We start from the raw sequence: 22,139 nt of genomic DNA, 5'->3' as shown, positions 1-22,139 counted from the left end.
TGTGTTATACTGTTATTATGTATTAAAATCTGTAAATTTGAATGGTTTATTCAACTATGAACAGATATGGCATTGAGGATTTATATGGTTTAAAGGTTTAATTGTTTAAAAATTAAGATGGTTTATTTAATTGAAGTCACATGGCACTGAGGGTCTGTTGTTTGTAAACTGATATAGTGTTATGGCTTATTTTAAAGTACTTGAATCATTGTGTTATACTGTTATTATGTATTAAAATCTGTAAATTTGAATGGTTTATTTAACTATGAACAGATATGGCATTGAGGATTTATATGGTTTAAAGGTTTAATTGTTTGAAAATTAAGATGGTTTATTTAATTGAAGTCATATGGCACTGAAGGTCTATTGTTTGTAAACTAATATAGTGTTATGGCTTATTTAACTGTAGAATTGTGTTGGTCTGTTGGAAAATTAGAATGGCCGATAATCAAGCGCTTACAACTAATGCAAGTGGGTCTGAAGTTGGGAGCATTCCTACTCCACCTAGTGTCGCTGGATCTACACCAGAAGAATCAACAAGGGGAGGAGAAACAAATACCAATCCAGCTTCAAGTGATGCTCCTTCTTTGGCGACAGCAGCACAATCTGGCCAGTCAGGTAAAAGAAAGTCTACTACACCCCCTTCTATTGTTTGGGATCACTTCAAAAAAAATGATGAGGAAACTAAGGCTCAATGTAAGCATTGTTTGAAATGGTTACAATGTCATAGTCGTAAGGATGGGACCTCTAACCTAAAAAAACATATTGGAACTTGTGCGAAGAACCCGGAAAATCATGTTGATAAAAAACAGAAAACTCTTGTGTTCACAAATTCTAATTTAGAGGAACCACCAACATTAAAGGCAATAGACTTTAATCAAGATCGGTGTAGGCTTGCACTTTGTAAGATGGTGATAATTGATGAGCTTCCATTTAGGTTTGTGGAAAATACTGGTTTTAGGGAATTTTGTGGTGAAATGCAACCTCAATTTAAGATTCCGAGTCGTATGACAGTTGCTAGGGATTGTATACAGTTGTATGTAGAGGAAAAAACCAAACTTAAGTCCCTTTTGGAGCTGAATCATCAGATGGTTTCTTTAACTACTGATACTTTGACGTCTGTTCAAAACATGAACTATATGTGTGTAACAGCTCATTATATTGATGATGGGTGGGCATTGAATAAGAAGATCATGTCTTTTAATTTGATTGCTGATCATACTGGTGTTACTATAGGAAAAGCTCTAGAGAAATGTTTAAAAGATTGGGGTATTCGAAAATTTTGTACTGTAACTGTGGATAATGCTAGTGCAAACTTTGTTGCTGTAAACACTTTGGTTAAAATCATGCGAGAATGGAATGGTTGTACTATGTTGGGTGGGAAATTCGTTCATTTGAGATGTGCTGCCCATATTTTAAATCTGATTGTTTGTGATGGTTTGAAAGATCTACAGTCATCTATTGCTAGGATTAGAACTTCTTGTAAGTTTGTAAAGTCATCTCCGTCTAGGTTAGCAACCTTTAGGAGGTGTGCACATGAGGCAAACATTACAAGTTGACAAATGATTATTCTTGATGTGCCGACGAGGTGGAATTCTACTTATATGATGTTGGAAGTCGCCGAAAAATTTGAAAAGGCATTTGCTCGTCTTGCTAGGGAAGATGCTCATTTTGAAAGATACCTTGAAGATGATGGGGGGCCTCCTAGTGATGAGGATTGGAGTAGAGCTCGTATCTTTATACGTTTTTTACAAATTTTCTATCATGCAACGCTTTCATTCTCTAGTTCTTTGAATGTCACTTCAAATACTTTTTTCCATGTATTGTGTAAGATTTTATGCACTTTGAATAAATGGATTATGAGTGATGATTTAGTGTTGAATGGAATGGCAACAACGATGAAGGCTAAATTTGATAAGTATTGGGGTGATTCTGATCATTCTTATACTTCTACTCCTTTGACTTCAGTGAACAAGCCATCTCTGAACTATCTATTACTTGTTGCTATTTTTCTTGATCCGCGGTATAAATTGGAATATATTCAGTTTACTTTGTCTGAGATGTATGGTCAAGGTGAGAAATCTTCAAGGATCTTTAGAAAATTGAAGGATATCATTGCTAAATTGTTTGAGCAATATAGCATATGGAATCCGCGACCCCCTGAAGACACTCAAGATGCTAGCATTTCTTCAGATACTACACCAAATCCTAGTGTAGAGATGAGTGAGAATGATAGTATTACGATTGAAGATCCTATGAGCAAGTGGAAGCAAACTCAAAGGATAAAATTAAGTGAGTTGAAGAAAAATGAAATGGATAGATATTTGGAAGATGAAGTGGCGGAAGATTTTAGTGGATTTGATATATTGAGGTGGTGGAGAGGAAAGACTTTGAGGTATCGTGTTCTCTCTTGCATGGCTAGAGATATATTAGCCATTCCTGTTTCTACTGTGGCATCTGAGTCAGTTTTTAGCACGGGAGGTCGTGTCCTTAACCCTTATCGCAGTTGTTCGAGTCCCACCACTATAGAGGCGTTAATTTGCACTCAAAATTGGTTGAAGCCTGCTAAGATATTGGTTGAGCTTCATGAAGGAGATGCCGCTGTTGATTCAGGTATATAATGAATTAGTTCATTTGTATTTTATTAATTATTATTCATTTTTTGTCTTTCATTTTAAAGCATTGACATACCATGACATATTTTGTTATTGTTGAATTGAATAGAATTTTCTGGAGTTACTAGTGTCGGAGATCCTAAAGTTCAAAGTGGAATGCAATCTCATCAACCATCTTAGGTATTCAATGGTGCTTGTATTGTATTGGTATATAATAATTTATTATTCTAACATGTTTTACTAATTTTTCTCACTTGTTATTTCTTAATAGGAATGAATGCTTGCTGATATAGTGTTAATTAGAAGACTGGAAGAGATGTGTCAATTGGAACTTGTTGAGTTGCTGTTTTAGTGTTTTTAGTATATTGAGATTGTTGTTTTAGTATGATTTACTGTGCTGAATTGTTGAGTTGTTGTTTTAGTATGTTAAATTACTGATTTAATGTGTTGTTTCACCAAGTATTGTTATAAATTTTATGATATTTTATTTTTAATTGTTGAGTTGCTGTTTTATTTTTAATTTTTAATTTTATGATATTTATGGACATTTTTTTCAAAAATAGAAAAAAACAGGGCCTTAAAACAAATCTTTTATTACATGGATATATCCGATATCCGATCCGACCTAAAAAAACGCGGATATGGTATCCGATCCGATCCGATGGGAGCAGTGCGGATCGGATAGAATTTTAGCCTATATCCGATCCGATCCGATCCGTGTGCAGCCCTATTGCGTTGTAGTCATCGCAGTAGCCATTCCTCTGCATCTAGAATGGGGACGCCTCTTAGCTTTTAGGTAAATTATTTGTTCTAATTTTTTTGGATCTAATTAATTGTTCTTAGTTCTGTTTTAATAATTGGTTCTATTTTTATTTTGCTATATGATTTTTGGTTTAGAATTTTTGGTTCTGTTCTTTCTAATTTGTTCTTGCAGCTTTGGTAATTTATGGTATTTTTTTGAATAGCAAATATCGAAAGTGTATGGAACGAAATTAAAATAGGTCAAAGAAAATGTGCCCAAATGACACTGATGCATCAAAGAAATTGAAGGAGTGTGAAAAAGTTGTTATGAAATTTAAATTTGAAAAAACAATTGCTGTGCCAGAGTATCAAAGATGTCCAATAGCCGACTCCATAGATTTTCATTCTATAGGTACTATGTTAAATATGGGATTTTTCTATGTTCCTCATCTATTCTATAGCTGTAGCAGTTATTCATTCGTGGGCATGAAAAAATTGGAGTTTGTTTTGATGCTAGATGTGGAGCACAATATTCAGGAGCAAGAATAGAGGGGGATGTTGTTACTTTGGATTTTGTGAAGAAAATGATGGATGATTTCAAGAATCAAAAGTGTTTACACAAACGGTACTTAAGCATAGGAGTTCATTAATAACTTTGAATTTTTTTAAGTGTTATCACTTACTAACTTTGCTTGTTTTGTCTTGATTCTTGTATTAGTTATGCATTTCAGATTGTATTGCAAACTAGAGAAATGTTGAAAGCTTTGCCTTCTCTTGTTGATATAAATGTTCCCGATGACAAACATTTTACTGTTTGTGGTGATGTGCATGGCCAGGTATGGATGTATGCATGTTTAAAGTTTTGTTAGCAATAATTCAAAAATAAAAAGTGTGTTGAACAAATATGGATACTTGTGTATCATATTTTTGTGCAAACAAAGAGTAGGACTCCAGAAAAGAATTTATGTACTTAGAGAATGATTAACTTGGCAAGTGCACGATATTCTGCTTCCGTGGATGAGCGGGCAACAGTAATTTGTTTCTTGGTCTTCCAAGAGACTAAAGAACTGCTAAGAAGAAACAATAACCTGTTAAAGATCGCCAAGTGTTAGGATATCCGGCCCAATCAGAGTCACTGAAGCTGAGAAGCTGAATTTCTGATTAGTCCTTTGCCAGAACTAGTTTTCAAATATCGTAACACATGTTTGGCAGCTTGAAGATGAGATTCAGTAAGAGATGCCATGAATTGACTTAATTGTTAAGTGGCATACATGATATTCGGTCGAGTAGTGGTGAGATAGATAAGACGACCAATCAAACGGTGATATACAAAAGAGTCGAATAGCATGAGACTTTTGAAGGAGTTTTAAAATGAATTAAACAGATTCAGTTTCTTAATAGCTAATCAATTTAAAATAATAAAATATAAAAATTTTAAAAAATATATATCCTAAATTTTTGAACTTCTAATTTTATTAGTTTGATACTTTGATAGTTTGATTCTTTGATAGTTTGATTATTTGTTTGATTTTAAAATTTTTAATTTAACATAATTTTTATAATCATTAATTTATTAAAAATTAAATTAAAATTTTAATTTTAATATTTTTGCCTAATAATAAGTATTTATGTTTTTTAAATTTTATAAGATAAAATTTTATGTATAGTTATTTATATAAAATTAATAATTAAAAATTGTCAAATAAAAATTTAATTAAATATATTAAATTATTTAATAATTTTTAATTATTGACTTTAAATAAAAATAATTAAATTTTTATATTTTATAAATAAATTAAAATTAAAACAATGCTTAACTGAAAAACGAGTAGTATGAAAGTATCATAGCATGAGCTGTGGGGCCAATCCAACGTCACAAAGGCGCATGGGGCACAACACAAGTCAATAAGAAAATAGGGATTTAATGTCGCATTCGGGGTAGTTGGGTAGGGCTGGATTCCAAATTCCAAGCATATACTTTGGTCAAATAAATGAAAGGAAACAACAAATTCAAATAAAAATAGTAGTAGCATTGACCAGTGACTACTGACTGTACTAGTGTGCGCTTAGGATGCTTCTTTCAATTATTTCACAACTTAGAAATATCCATAAACTATAAAGAGATAACAATATATACAGAGCATTGTTAGAGAAAACGAATTTTATGATTTATAATTATTAATTAATTATTATTAATATTTTTAAAACAATAAATTTTATTTAATATTATATAATTATTTAATTTTTTAATAATTAAATATTAGTCAAATTTTAATAAAACTCTTAGTCAGACTTTCTCATATATATATATGTGTATATATATATATGTTAGGAAGGTACAAATGTTGTATGTTATTTATGAGTTGAAGAAGAGGACAAGAGGGACCGGACCAAATTCATTAATCCACTACTACTGATTAAAAGAAAATCCCAAAGTTACACAGTTAATAATAAAAGATTAGATATGTGTTAATTTTACGGATAAATCATAAAAAAATACATCTGAATTATTTAAGTATTGATAAAAATACTTTTGAATTTAGTTATCAACAAAAATATTTTAGAATTATTTTAAAATATCTAAAAAAACTTTTTTATAAGCGATAAATGACTTTTATATTTGACAAACTGTTTATGCATTTGATTCAAAATTTTATAGAAATATTTAGATAATTATTTAAAAAATACACACAAAATAGATAAAAATTTTATTTCTAGATTTTTTTTATAAAAGTATTATTGGTTGTTGACAAATATAAATATACTTGGCAAAAAATAATTAAATTATAAAGATAAAAATATCTCATTTTTCTAATCATATTTATAAAATATATATCAAAATTTAATTGCTATATCATTTTTTAAAAATACATATTTAATGTTAGACATTTTTATCGTATTTTTAAATAATTTTAGAACATTTTTATTAATAACGAAATTTGAAAATATTTTTGTTAACACCAAAATAGTTCATGTGTACTTTTGATAGTTTATCCTAATTTTGTATTCGAAACGTCAAATGCTTTAAATTAATTTTTAAAATATTTAAATATGTGTCAGATTAATTCTTTTTTATCAATTTGTTTTGCTAATTTTCTGGTGTGATTATTGAAGAGACTTCCACGATAAACTTTGCGTTTTTATGTTTAGGTTTTAATATCTAGAAGTAGCACACACCCCATTTATAGAAGAAGAACAATGATAAAAAATTTATGATCAAGTTGTTGTACATAAAATGTCAAAATACACATCAAGTAATTTATCAAGCATTATATTTCATGAGTAAATTAAGATTCATAATATGTACTATTATTTCAGAATCAAGATATTGATTTATATTTTACATAATTTTGAAGAGTTATAATTCATGATTTAATCTTTACAGAATATCAAAAAAATAAAGGGATCGGACACGATTGAATAAATGAGTTGGAGACAATTTAGGTTAAAAATAAAGAGTGCACAAAAATGATAACACATGAAAGATAAAAGAAATGTAACACGATGATTGTGAGCAGGGACGGACCAAGTATAAGGGAAGGGGAGCACTTGCCCCCACTAAATTAAAAAAAATGTAATAATTCTATATAAATATATATATATATATATATATTTTAATATAATGATACTTTTTGCCCTCACAAAAATTTATAAAATTTTAATTTGAGATTTATATTAAAAATAATTTTTTATTAAATTTAATATGTAACATATTTATTTTGTTAAATTTGATTTAATATAAAAATAAAAAATAAATAAATTAACTCAATAAAAAATTTATGAACAGTGTTAATATAATTTTTAAAACTAATTAATTAGTTAATTATCAAACTAAAACTTAATTTTTAAATATAAATAAAATTATCAATATATTTTTTAAAAAAATTAATTAAAATAAAAAATAGTATCTATCTATTAATTAATATTATTTATTTTAAAATTATATAATCCTTCTTAATTTTATCTCTTAAATAATCTTGTTTGTAACGACTATTTTGGATTAAAAAATATTTTATGTCATAAATATTATAACGAATAAACTTTCTAATAATTTAATAGGTGGTAATTAATATTTGAAATTATAATAAATAGTTGAACAATTGTTTAAAATCATAGAAGTTAATTTTGATATATTAAAATATGTATATTTTTTACATAATCATTTAATTATATTTATTTTTTTTAGATAATTATTTATGTGATGAATATAAAAATTTATTTTTTAATTACAATACATAATTAAATAGATGTATAAAATTTTTAATCTAACAGTGTATTAAAATTAAATTAAAAAATATATAAAAATTTAATTATTATAAAAAAGAGATAAACATAATTATAAATTAAGTTTCTATTATTTTATATAAACATATTTTTATATACAGGTTTAGTTTTTTTTAGTATTTATATATTATTCTAATTTTAAATTATAAATACTAATGTATTAATAAGTGGTAATGTACTAAATAATTCATTCTTTTTATTATTAAATATGTATAAAAATAAATAAAAAAAATTAATTAGGATGACAAGTAATTTATAATTTAATTAAGATATTTTGAGTTTAAATTTTAAAAATAAAAAAACATTTTATTTATAAATTATATATAATAAATAATATTTTAAAAATAAAAATATTTATTAATTATTTTAATTTTTATATTTTTATTATATTTTTAGTATAATTAATAATATACAATAACATTTATTTTAATATATAAATATTTTTATTTTTATTTTTAAAATTTTTTGGATTCGTCAGTGGAGTGAGATTATATTCAAATAGAAAAACTTGGAGATAGTGTGATGTTCCTAAGGCAAATAAGGCTTATAAGTTGGAAGTATTTTTTGGGTAAAATTCAACCATTTTTCAATCATCAGTCTTTTTATTTAGTTATTTATAGATAAGTCCGTCCAAGGCATGTTTGACACATGTCAATTGTTATTTGGTTGTGTGAATGATTTCTCTAATTGTTTTATTTCATTTAAATTTTGAACATGTTTGATACTAAACCCACTTGTCTCTTTCGACCTTTTTAAAGCATAAGAGAACCACAAAAATTTTTAAGTAATTTTTGATACAATTCTTATTTCACACGGATGCTAAAACTTCAATTTGCTTATTAGAGTCATTTCTTGGACTGAATTACAAAATATTTGCTTGTCAAAAAATAATTTGGTATATTTTATGAAAATACTATTAAATGATGATATACAGTAAAAATTATTTTATGATATATTATCATTTAATTGATGAAATAATTAATTTAATTCTCTATTATATTTTTTAAAAATTAATTTAAAATATCTAATTTTTTGAGAATTAAATTTAGTGATGATGACTAAAGAAAGTATATCTTGAATTCTTGACCATTAATTCTTTAGCTAATATGGTCAAAGAAAGTGTTTTAAAAGGTCATATGTACAAGTATGTCATCTCAAGGAGTTAAATAGGAGGAGATTAGATCTTCTTAATATTTTTTATTAAACAAAATATAGTATGACTTTTTACATTATATTTGATAAATAAAATAAAAAATTATGAAAAATATTAAAAAAATAAAAATTATAATTTACATCCTCAATTGAAAAAAAAAATTTAAAAGAATTCATTTTTTGGATACAAGAGGTTGAAAAGTAAAAGTAGTCCAATTGAAAATTCAACCTTGAAAGACGTCCAATTGTGGGGGGCAAGTGGGCAACTGGCCAAGTGTGATGTGAATGCCAATACGGCTTCCTTTCCTTTTCAAGATTTCACTATTTATAGTGAAATTAATATTTAAAAACTGTTAGATAAAATTTAGTCAAATCAGTTAAATTATTTAATAATTTTTAAATATTAATTTTACGTAAAGTCGAATGTACTTAAATTTTTATCTTATAGTTTAGTGATTTTTTTTGATTAATTTATCAATATTTTAATAAGAATCATTTTAGTGTATTTATGCTGTGATAATTATAATAATTATGATATTTTAAAAATATTATTAAAATTATCATTTAATAATATCTTTTAAAAATTATTATTAAAATATAAAAAATTAATTTTAATAATAGTTTATAATTATTATAATTACCATAAATACAGATATACTAGCATTCACCTTTTAATAGATAGACAATGCACAAAAATGTGAGTGTCTTTTATGATCTCAAAATAAAAACAAATTATCGATGCTTATATATAGAAAAGAAGATAAATCTGTTTTGTTCATCCAGATTCCTTTTCGGAGAAAACATTAGAGAAGGGACATCCTATCTTCATCTAAGGCTTTCACTTGTGACGTTGATAAATACAAAGTTTTAAGTTAAATTTAGACATGTTAATAATAAAAAATAAACTAAATTTTATTTGAGATATATTTATTTATTTGTTTATAAAGTTCATTTTATTTTATTTTTTTTTCACTTTACAAGGTACGGCCATTTCTGAAAGAGTAGGTAAGATATTAAGAGCCTTATTATAGAGTTTACTACTTACTATACGGTTCCTCTCGAGCTTCATAAAATAATAATAATAAGCCCCATACCTTAATTGAACACCAAAAAATTGAAAAAGAAAAGAAAATTACTAAACCTCAATTACCTGGAGGGTGCCGTTATCATTTTTTTTTTTTTGTATATAGTAGGTATTATTTGTTTATTTATAAACAATCGGCAACAGAGCTTAACAAACCCTAACAACGAATTTGGGCCACCGTGTAATTTAGGAATTTTCGTGAGTTTATGTGTGAATCTTTGTTTTGTAGAGGAAATATGAGCCACTTTGAAATTTTGAGTTTTGTATCATAGTTGATACTAGCAGGAATAAGGATTTTGAGAATGGTTTCATACTCAAAGATAAACATTTTGACGAGTTTACCAATTTTAATGTGTTATCAGTAATATAGTTTAATATTGCTATATAATCTGAAGTTTCTAATATTGTAGAATTAAAGTTGTTCATCATTCAGAATAATAAGTCAATTTTTAATTTAATTTTTTTTATTTTGTAATAATAAATCTACAGATAATCAGATAAATAAAACTAAGTCTTCTATTATATTATAATTAAGGAAATTCTGTTTACAGTTAAAAAAGATAATAGACGAGTTTTATTTAATAGTCGGTTGCTGATTAGTAAATTAGTGCATACACAATATAAGATATGATTCAAATCTCTTGCCGAACAGTAAAACTATGTTTGGTTTAAGGAAAAATAAGAAAAAAAAATATTGGAAGAAAAATGAGTAGAAAATTTTTTTTTTATTTGAATGTTAAAGAAAATGGAAAGAAAAAAAATTTTGGTGTAGGTTCATTAAAATTTTTTTTCATCCATTACAAGCAAAGAATAAAAAGAAAAATATTATCTTTAGTGTATTTACAATATTACTCCTAATTCTATTATTATTAATAATTATTAATATAAATTTAGTTTTAATCATTTTAATACATTATTATAATAGAGATTTACATTTAAACATTATATATGTATTAGATAAATAATTTATAAAATTATAATAATTTATAATATTTATAAAATGCAATAAAACATAAATAAATAAAAATATTTATACTTTATTTTATTAGAAAAGTATTAATATAATTTTATACTATTATAATTTTTTTTCTTCTCATTTTTCTTTTCATCCAAACAAAAGAAAATTTTTTCTCTATTTTCTTTTCATTTATTTTCTCTTCATCCAAACATCACACAAATAACTCTATTTTTTCTTCTATTTTCTTTTCTCTCATTTTCTTTCTTTTTATTTTCTTTTCTATATCTAAACAAAGCCTAAACGAATAAACAAATCACTCCACTCTTTTTTTTTGGTCATTAATCCACTAATTCAAACTGATTCATGTTGGTTGTCTTTTTTTGGGCACCATTCAGGTTAGTAATTGGGAATTGGGTCAGAATCAAATGGGAAGTTAAGTGGATTAGGCCGTTGAATGATTTGGGCTTATGGAAGCATGGAAGCTAAAGAAAATTCAAACATTATTGAGCAATTTCTAAATACTGGATCTATGCTTGGGCCACATAAAAATATTCACTGAGAAACAGAGCAAAAATAATCAGCTGTGTTCTACCCTGTAGTGGCAATTCATTTGCCTGTAAGCAACCACACTGGGTTTGAAATTTAGTTGAGACTAAGTAGGAGATAAAAAATATTAAAAATGTTGTGTGTGTATGAGTGCTTAGTGTGCGTGAATTTATAATGTTATAATACCTAAAATTAAGTGTTGTTTAACTCATCTTAAAAAAGACAACCAGTTATGAATTTAGTAATCTTTTCTCTACGAAAAAGTTACTAATAATCTTTTTTAAAATAATTCTAAATAAAATTTTACTTCTACTCATGAGAAATTTTGAAATTTCTCTATTTTATCTTTTGTTTTTAACCTGAATTATTGACCCAGTTTGAAAAATTATAAAGAAAAATCCAGTCAACGATATTCAACTAAAATTCCATTTTCCCTTCTCAATTTAGTGCAGAAAAGAAGCTAGAAGCTACATAACTATTTTAATAGCAAGATAAGATTAAGAAAGAGCAATGAATTGAAGTCACGCCACATAACCAATCAATAAGCAAAAGTCAATACATAAAATAAATAAATAAAAAAAAGAACTCATGATTGTTCCACTATGCCTCTGTTTTGGCACTCTATAGCTGCCTCAATCTCAAAAGCCTATTTTATATATGAATTAATTTTCATCAATTACCATCTAATTCTAATATAATTATTAATTAAGCCTCTCATTACAGCACAAACTCTCACATATTACAACTAATAATGTAGGGAACACACAGTCATTACTAATCATCACACATGATAACACATTCCATTCCCACTATTATAAACCCACATACACTTTTCTTGCAATCCAAGCTTTCTCCTTCTATCTCTCATTTTTAATATAAACAACAAAGAAAGAAGTGACAAAGAAGAAGAAGAAGAAGAATGGCATCGGTTTGCATAGCGAACTGCATCAACGACGCGCGTGTTCCGATGAGAGCAACCTATGTCAACCTCTACAAGTGGCCGGAATCGGATGCAGAGTTTGTGAGATCAGTGAGCAGCAATGGAAGAAAGGGTGGTGCTGCTTCTTCTTCTTCTTCTTCTTCTTCTTCTTCTTCCTCGCAAGTGCGACACGGACACCCGAGGGTGGTGGACAGCATCTCATGCAGGCAGATATACCTGAGGAGCTACAAGTTTTCGAGGGAAGAAGACAATCAAGACGAGAGTTCGCAGAAATGCTTTGGGAAGAAGAAGAAACAGAAGAATGAGTTGTATAAAGATGAGTGTGATGAAAAGAGGAAGAAGTGTTTGGTTTGGAAGAAGGCTAAGGACATTTCTTGCTCTGCTCTGTTTAAGATTTTTCAAAGCTGCTTGTCTTGCTCTGCTAGTGTAGATGTTATGGATGCAACATCTTGAATTTATTTTCTCATTTTTTATTTTATTAATTCGGTTTGCTCCTCTTCAACTGGGTTTTGCGTTCTAATTATTATTATTAAATTTTTGGGTTATAAATATCTATGTATGTATTTATGATCTAGAGATAAGGAGTTCTATGTTATTAATCAAATTTCGGTTTCAAGTGTGGATGTAAGGGATGCAATGTATGGAACTAAAATAATCATGGTTAAATGAGGATCTCTTTGTATATTAAAGATTTAAAGTATGCTTCCCATTTGGCGTGAAGTAATATTATTTGGGTAAATATATATTGGACTTGTTTTCTTCTCATTAATTACCTGTTACATTATGTAAAAAACTTCTTAATCCTAATTAAGTTCCTTTGCTTTTCTTCTAAGAGGTGCTTTAATTTGGCTTTAATAAATATTTAATATTAATGGGGCTGGATACACAAAATCTACACGAATTGTACCTCTTCTACGTAAAAGACAAATGTTAGTATATCTTATATATGAATATATATTAAAAAATGGCGATGAATTCAATCCAAAAACTTGTTTTGATTTCGATTCTACTTTCCTGCCATGGCATGATCGGCAGCATATGTTATTCTTCTTATTGCAGAAATGGCCAAAAAGGGAGTCCATATATATGCTATGGTTAATGATTAATATGAATTTTACGGCAAAATACTAAATCTTCCAAACTTATATTTTTCTTTGAATAAAACTACACAAATGACAAATGTAAGTTATTTTTCGATGAATACTTTTTTTTCCCTCCCTATACAATCAATCAGCAGCTTTTCCGCACACAGTAATAAAACAGAAATATCACAAATAAAAAAAGATTTGTGACTTATTATCAATGTGTTTTTAATTTGTATTGTACTTAATTATTCTGGTCCACACTAAAATACCGAATGAGAGAACAAAACAAAAAAAGCAAAAACTATGAGTGAGACCAAGGAATCGGAGAAAAACTGATCATGTGAAATCGCTCTATTATTTCATCACTTAAGACTTAAGAGAGATCCTTAACTATTTTAGAAATTAAACTGTTTTTTTTTTAATATTGTTCGATGAATATATTTTTTTTAGAAAAGGATGGCATGGCTTGCAATGAATACTTTCAGGTCTAAAACAATAAATAAATAAATAAATATTACAGGGTAATGATGATCCTGTTAGCTAGATTTCAAGTATGGCAAACAAAAAAAAAAGGGATGATTGAAAGTGTAATAAATTGCACTGAAGTGGCTCTGCCAAAAAAAGAAGTGAGCGTGGATAGACAAGATGAATGAATTACAATCATATCATCCACCAAACTCCACATACATACGCCCCTTTCCTCAAACTTGTAGTTTACTTAAGCCACCTCATACAATCAACTAGGTTAAATAAGGCTTCCAATTATTGAACAAAAGAAGCGATAGATTTGGATTTTGATTTTACCTGTCACACAAAAGTAGGAGTGAAAATAGATTAGGTGACCTATTAGAACTTAGAAGTCTATGCTTGATTTGTATTCAGTTTATTGGCCTATTACAAAATACATTTATACTTAGATCTGAAAGCTATTAAGATATAAATGAATATATAAATAATTTTGTCATAATTTAAAAATTCATTCTGAAATTTGAATATTTTAAATGTTATAATTTATTATTAATAATTTTACATATTTTAAAAATTTAAATATTGCTATAGACATTAAATTCAATATATTGCATACTGTAATTTTCTTTTAAAACATATAACGATAGATTTTTTAACAGATTTTAAGTTAGACTATATTTAACTTAATAATAAATTAGACTTAGCACTTAAAAAATAGTCTATAATAAGAAGCCTAACCTACTTTATCCTTGCATAAAAGGAAAAAAGAAGATCACATGATATGACACATATAAATAAATAATAAAATAAGGAATGTGACAAAGATATTAAAATTTAAAGGAGAGTCACTTTCTCTTAATTTGTATGGTTAAATTATTTTTATTTGATTCTATGAAATTGAATAAACTTCAGTATTAAGGAGGTGTTATGTAAGGAATGAAAAGTAAGTGTTAAATTGTTAATCAGGTTTACATGGAGAACAATAGAGTGTTGAGAACATTATTGTGAAAGATGTTAAATGGATAAAAAGTTAAAAGGCTACGTCTCTGATGGTTGTGCTTGTGGTGGTTACGCGTTGACCAGCTAATAAAAACATGACACGTGTAGTAAGAGTTGAAGTGATTAATGTTTGTTTTATATGTTAAACATGGTGATTTTTCGATTGTTATTACGGGAATTGGACTGTAAATAGAGAGATTTCCAAACTTAGCAATGTCAATTACTTGAATGGGTATCTTTGACTGAAGTGGTAGCCGATTAGTGGTGCATAGTAACATGATGAAAAATAGTTGTTGTTGGAGCATTTGTAGTCAAAATGGATTGACAATATGTTGTTGAGTGGTTAGTATTGGGGATAATATTGTTGTTTGGATACGGATAGCTGAAGAGGGTAAATTTTGCCATAGTTGGTGGTTGGAGATGCAGCGGTAATGTAGGCAATTGGACACCGAAATAGAATGCAAATTTCACTATGACAAGCAGAACTGACTGATGAAGCCGGATTTTTTAATCGGCGAGGTCGACTAGTTGTTGTTGTCTTTGGTGCAACTCGAACTATCTGGAGGTAACGACATTGGCGTAGTTAAATCCTTTGATGTGGTTACATAGCAGAAAGATAAAGACAACTGGCAATCCATCCGACGAAACTTATAGCCGTTGTGATTCGTATGAGGTTGAAGTAGAGGTTTCTTTGTTTAGGTGGACTTTCTGAAGTCTTAGATGGTGCAAGTTGGATAGTTTTTTTAAAAAATAAAATAGCTTAGACTTGGGTATGTATGGTAATATTTTGTTGTGTTTGATAAGTCATGATAGAAAAATTCATAAAATATGTTGTTAAAAATGGAGGTCGTGTGGTGTGAAATAAAATGTTAATTGGGTTAAAATGATACTGCTATGTCCGAACCCAAAAAAATTGAATGCGTGGTTAATCTGCTGGTGCGATCAATTTGCTGCAATAAATTTGTATGTGTGGTTAATCTGATTGATTATGTACTATTTTCTTTTTTGTATGTTGGGAGTTCATATGTAAATTTTATTTAAAACTCAGCATATAAATATGTTATATTTAAATTGTGTTGTATATTACATGAGAATTGATGAAATAATGTTACTATAAATGTATTAAGTAAGTTGTAGTTGTAAGAAGTATTAGATTTAAGTAAGGCTAAGTTATGTATATAAATAAATTGAGAGAAAGTTAGAGTGTCATTAGAATTTATTATTTTTAGTCATCAGTTAGTCATTAATGTTTAAAAGTATGTGATAAAATATGTTATTAGATTACTAGACTAAATAAACTAGATTAAAGAAATTGAGTTAATGGATAAGTGATATCTAAAAACAATAAATTCTAATGATCTTCTAGCATTTCTCATAAATTAAATTACATGTTAGAATTATGGAAATGTTACATGTTTTTTTTATTGTTGGGTTACAAACTCGACCCGAAAAGAGGAGAAAAGACACTAAACAAATCCTACATCTCAGTCATATTCTCTTCGGCATTGCCATCAAGAATAATGATCAAGAATAGGAAATACTACTAATAGAAAAATGTCCGAAATATAAAAAAATCACACCTAATACAAGGATTAACATCAAATAAAAGAAAGTTCTCCAACTAAATACTAGAGCTACAATAACTCTTGCAATGATGTCTCCATCTTTTATAGCAATATTCCGTTTTCAGCCCTGTATAAAAGACCACATCCCTATTATCAATGCCACAATTGTTCATGACAATCATTTTGGTGATCACATACCATCTTATTAGCACCACAAAACTTTCTTATTCTCATCCGGATTATTGACCATTTTTTTTCAATTGTTGATAAATTTGAACTCCTTGTGTAAAACATATAGAATCTTAATATTACTGAAACTTTGCAGAAAATTTTTCAGTTTATTTCTTTTAAAATTCAGCCTCCAATAGTTATCACCTTGTCCTTTGGCCCATCTTACTAAGATTGCTTCATTGGTTTTGAAGACCATCCGCTTTAGAATTACACTACACTCCTCTAGCACGAATTGCACGGATGTTTCAATGCACTCCACCAAGTCATTAACTCTAGAATCTGCATTCAAAAATTCACATAAAAGCACAACAATATTATTCTCAGCATTCACAAGATAGCCACCCACTGCCATACATTGTTTTGAAGCCACATATTCAGCACAAATCCACTAATAAAATTCATATTCAATGTTTCCCACCGGTCCTAGACTAATTGTAGCCCATTGAACAATAGTTGACTTTTCTTCCTTCCTTTTTTTGTTAAGAGTTTCCCATTCTTTTAGCTGGTGCATAATAAACTCCTATGCATTCTCCCACGATATATCCTTTCTTTCAAAAGTAAATTGGTTTCTAATCCTCCATATCACCCATACTATTACAAACCAACAATGTATCCACCTTCTCCTTCCCACTCTCACCACCTCTTGCTCACACCAAGATTCAAAGAAACTTCTCACCCCCTTTGGCTTAACCCATGTAATTCCCCCCATAACCATAGCTTTATACCACAATCGAGAAACATAGTTACAATGGATGAATAGGTGATCTATATCCTCATCATCTAAACCACATAAAGTACAAGTTACCTCATTTGCACCCACCACATTAATCTGGGACAACCTTTTCATCGTGTTGAGCTTGCCTAATATCAATAACAATCCCATCATCTCCACCCTCAGAGGTACTGTTTCCCGCCAGATATTATCAAAAGTATGGCGTGTTTCGGGAAAGCCCAACGCTTTTGACTCCACTGAAGTGATGAAAGACCTAACTGAGAAACTTCCATCCTCGGAGCAACTCCAAATGAGCTTATCTTCTGTACCTGCATTTAAACAAGTTTTTTGTAATAATATTAGTAATTTCTCACAGTGTTTACGCTCCCACTCAAAAAAAGCTTCTCCTCCATCTCAGGTTCCAGACCCACCTAAAGCCGTCCCAAAAACCACAGTTAACAATAGTTTCTACTTGTTGGCCAGAAATCAAATAAAGCTTTGGGAATTTTTCTCTGAGCCTCAAATCACCCAACCACTTGTCATCCCAGAATTTTGATTTTTCACTATTTCCAACACACATTTCAAGGCTCGTTGAGCTTAAATATTTACACAGTTGGTTACTTCTCACTCCATTTATGATATCCTTCTATGGTCTGCTAGACTTAGGTACATTATGCTCATTGATCGATTCATCTAAAGGAACCACATTACACGAAAATATGATTTTCTTCCATATTGACTTATCCTCTATTGAGTATCTCCACCATCATTTAAACAACAAAGCAGCATTTTTAATAATGATATCTCCCACTCCAAGCCCTCCATTCTCTTTTGGTTTCTGTATAGTGTCCCATGCTACAGTTGGTACCTTTGTTCGCCCTTCTTTTGTACCCCAAAAAAATTTTGATTGCAGGGAGATGATCTTCTTAGCCACCGCCTTAGGTAGTTTGAATAAACTCTGATAGTAGATCGGTAAATTATTTATTATCGATTTGATAATTGTCAACCTACCCGCTCTAGACAGTAACCCTGACTTCCAATTAGACAGTTTCTTCTCCATCTTCTCAATGATTGGCTTCCAAGTTTCAATATGCTTGGGATTCGCACCCAGAGGAATGCCTAAATAAGTGATTGGTAGACTCTCAAGCAGACAGCTCATGACCTCTGCCAAACCATATGCAACGTCCTCAGGCACATTGATAGGAATGAGAGTGGACTTATGATAGTTAATCACTAGTCCCGACATCATCCCAAAAACAACTAGTATCCCTTTGAAATTTCGTAAAACCTTCTTATTTGGCGGGCAAAACAATATTGTATCATCGGCAAACTGTAAATGCGATAAAAGCACCTTATCTCTACCAACTTCTAGGCCTGAGATGTTTCCTACCCTTGCTCTTGTAAACATCTGATTCAAAACCTCGGCCACCAAAATAAAGAGGAACAGCGAAATTGGATCGCCCTGACGCAAACCCCTCTCCATTGCAAAAGGCTCTATCGGTGATCTATTTACAATGATCGACATGGCCACTGTATTGAGCATTCCATTAATCCATTTCCTCCAAATATCACCAAACCCATAATTTTTAGAACATGATCCAAGAATGACCATCTAACAGTGTCATATGCTTTCTTGAAGTCAAGCTTAACGATTACACCACTCTTCTTGCTTTTTTTCAACCAAGAAACTGTTTCTGACGCAATTAATGCACCATCAAGAATCTGTCTATCTTGTATGAAAGCATATTGCACTTCCCCTACCAAGAAACTCATTACCTTCTTCATTCTTAGAACCAAAATCTTTGATATTACCTTATATACACTTCCCACCATGCTTATTGGTCTGAAGTCCTTCATTTCTTTTGGCACATCTATCTTTGAGGCTAGAGTCACCCATGTCATGTTTAAGTTCGTATGTAGAAATCCCATTCTGAAGAAGTCCAAAACAGATTCTGTGAACTCAATCCCAATGATCTCCTAAGAGTTTTTCACAAAGAATATGTTGAATCTGTCAGGTCCGGGTGCTTTGGTAAAACCACACGACCAAACAGCTTCTTTTACTTCAATATAGGATGGCATCGACTCAAGTTGCATTGCTTGCTCCTCGGATAATCTTGCAACCAATCCTTCTTGGACTCTTATAACCGGCATCCTATCCTGGTGATAGAGATTTTTGAAGAATTTTCTTGCTTCATTCTTAATCCTTCTCGGATCTTTGAAATGTCTGTTGCCGATCTTGATTTCCCTTATTAGCTTCTTTCTACTTCTGATTGTTGCCATGGTATGAAAGTATCTTGTATTTTTGTCTACCTCTTTGATGTATTTCTCCCTTGACATTTGCTTCCAATACTCTCCTTTCTATTTGTACCATATATCCAGCTGCCCTACCAACACCTTCCTTCTACTCAAGTTTATTTATGCCTCAATGTTTCCTTCTAAGAGGACGTCCACTTTGGCAATTTTAATTTCTAACCTCCTGATTTTATCATCAATGTTGCCAAATACTTCTCTGTTCCATTTTGAAATGTTCTTCTTTATTAGCTTTAATTTCTCATGCATCGGTAACTCACCTAATGCCCTCCATTCCTCCCCCAACATTGGTAAACGTTTTGGATTAGAGAACCAAATGTCAAGAGAGCAAAAAGGTTTCGGGCCCCATTATAACCTATCCGTCATCAGGCATAAAGGTACATGGTCTGACTTAGAACATTTTAACACTTCAATTCTTGATTCTGGAAACTTTTGTAGCCATTTAGGATCCTCACAAATCCTATCAAGCCTACTGGCCTGGCTTCCCCTCCTCCAAGTAAATTTTTTGCCTTGGAGAAGAAGGTCAACCAGGTTCATATCTTGAATCCAGTTGCCAAAATCTCTCATCCCTGCTATACTTTCTCTTCCGCTACACCTTTCTTCCAAGCATAATACTTTATTAAAATCTCCTAATACAATAAAGGGTCTCATCAGGCTATTCTTTAAAGCCAACAGATCATACCACAGTTCTCTTCTTTCATTGATCGAATGATTTCCGTAGACAAGAGCAACAGAAATTTCTCCACCAAATTGTCTTAGCATACTAGTAATACAGATCCATCTATAACCCTTATCTCTTCTAATTACCTCAAACATCTCTTTATCCCATTTACACACAAGACCACCACTACTCCCCTCACCCCCAGAATGTTCCCAATCAAAGTCAGAATTTTCCTACATCTTTTTATCATATTCTCAGAGATACTATCAGTTTTTGTTTCAACAATACCTACTATTATCAAATTAAATTTTTTCACAAATTTCCCTTACTCCCTAACCCTCTATAATTCCAACATAAAATCATTGGTTGTGGTTTGAAGCTCCTATCATTGTTTTCTGGGTTCTCTTTCTTCCTCTTGTTCTATTGGTGACTTTAATATCTTCCATCACATTTTTCCCCTTCAGATCCTTCCTGATGAAGATCACAACTTCTTCCTCGTCACTGCATTCTAGTTCAATTGTGATCCCAAGATCCAAGCTTTTGTTGCCTTACTCACAGCGTCACTCTCTTCACCAACACTATTTTCTGAATGTTGATTTTCTATGCCCCTTTTTCTTGTGATTTTGAGATCTCTCTTCCCTTGCCTCGTTACTTTAGCACTATTCTCACCTTTCTTCTTTCTTTTTTGTGATTTAATTGACAGTAGCATTTTCTTTGATTTTTTTCCAAACTTGGAAGGGAGAAACCTTCTTTCTTTTAGAGTTGGGGCCGAAAGAGGCTTCTTTGTTTTTTAGGGTCTGCTCTAACCATCTCCCGTTTCATGCAAAAAGATTATTTCTTCTTTTTTTTTCTTGATTTGCAAGGAGTTATTGTTAACAAAGTCTTCAAAACCAGGTGGAACTGTAGGCCTAGAGTTTGATTCAGAGTCCACCACATAGTTATTACCCACCATCAAACCCATTTTCTCCTTTTTCCATTTATTTACTAGCCCACCCTGCAAACCCAATTGTGTTTCTTGAATGATTTTTTCGGTGTTCTGATCATCATGCCAACACTTTGTACAATTTGAATCACCCTGGTGGTTGACCACTTCAAGAGACTATATATCTAAAACCATTTTTCTGTCATTATTCCTTTCTTCATTCCTATGCACAACGGTCTTTATGTCATTAAGATCACCCACTATTGTTGGAAATGCTACATGTTGAAAATGAATATATTTTTTTATCGTATTATAATGTTTACAACCCTCTGAAGCATATAAAAATTTGAAAAATTAATATATATATATATATATATATATATATATATATATATATATATATATACTCACTCTAACAGGGATATAGTAATTTATGAAAATATTTAAATTTTATATTGATGTGTTCAAAATGTGGACAAAAATTTAATAAAAAAGTTTGAATATTAAAAATAAATAATAACAAAGGTTAGTTAAATTAAAAATATTTAATCATTATAATTAAAGTTTTGATAATTAAAGAAATATTTATCCCTTTTGGTTTTAAAAATAAAGAAACATATATATGCAATTTTCATAAGTTTAAAAATAGTATTAATATTTCATTTTATCTTAAATTATATTCATTTTGAAAAAAAAATTAGATTTGTATATATGATTAAATTTTAATAAATCGTTTTATGTGAATTTTACTTTTTTCTTGAGTGATTAGAAGAATAATTTTTTGTGTATATGATAATCATAAGATAAACATAACTTAATGTATTTGAAGTGTGTAATGATGAATATTTGTAATATTTTTTTCAGGA

General features: G+C 29.5%; 1 protein-coding gene across 1 annotated transcript; it reads left to right on the top strand.

Moving 5' to 3' along the window:
• Positions 1-12,120: 12,120 nt before the first annotated feature.
• Positions 12,121-13,061, top strand: LOC112696452 (uncharacterized). The gene has a single exon (XM_025749227.3). It carries the CDS (start codon positions 12,300-12,302, stop codon positions 12,771-12,773), a length of 474 nt encoding a protein of 157 aa, XP_025605012.1. The 5' UTR covers positions 12,121-12,299; the 3' UTR covers positions 12,774-13,061.
• The last annotated feature ends 9,078 nt before the right edge of the window (positions 13,062-22,139 follow it).

The sequence above is a fragment of the Arachis hypogaea genome, chromosome 6, assembly GCF_003086295.3.
Source record: "Arachis hypogaea cultivar Tifrunner chromosome 6, arahy.Tifrunner.gnm2.J5K5, whole genome shotgun sequence".
Taxonomy (NCBI): domain Eukaryota; kingdom Viridiplantae; phylum Streptophyta; class Magnoliopsida; order Fabales; family Fabaceae; genus Arachis; species Arachis hypogaea.
This window is presented reverse-complemented; position numbering and strand designations above follow the sequence as displayed.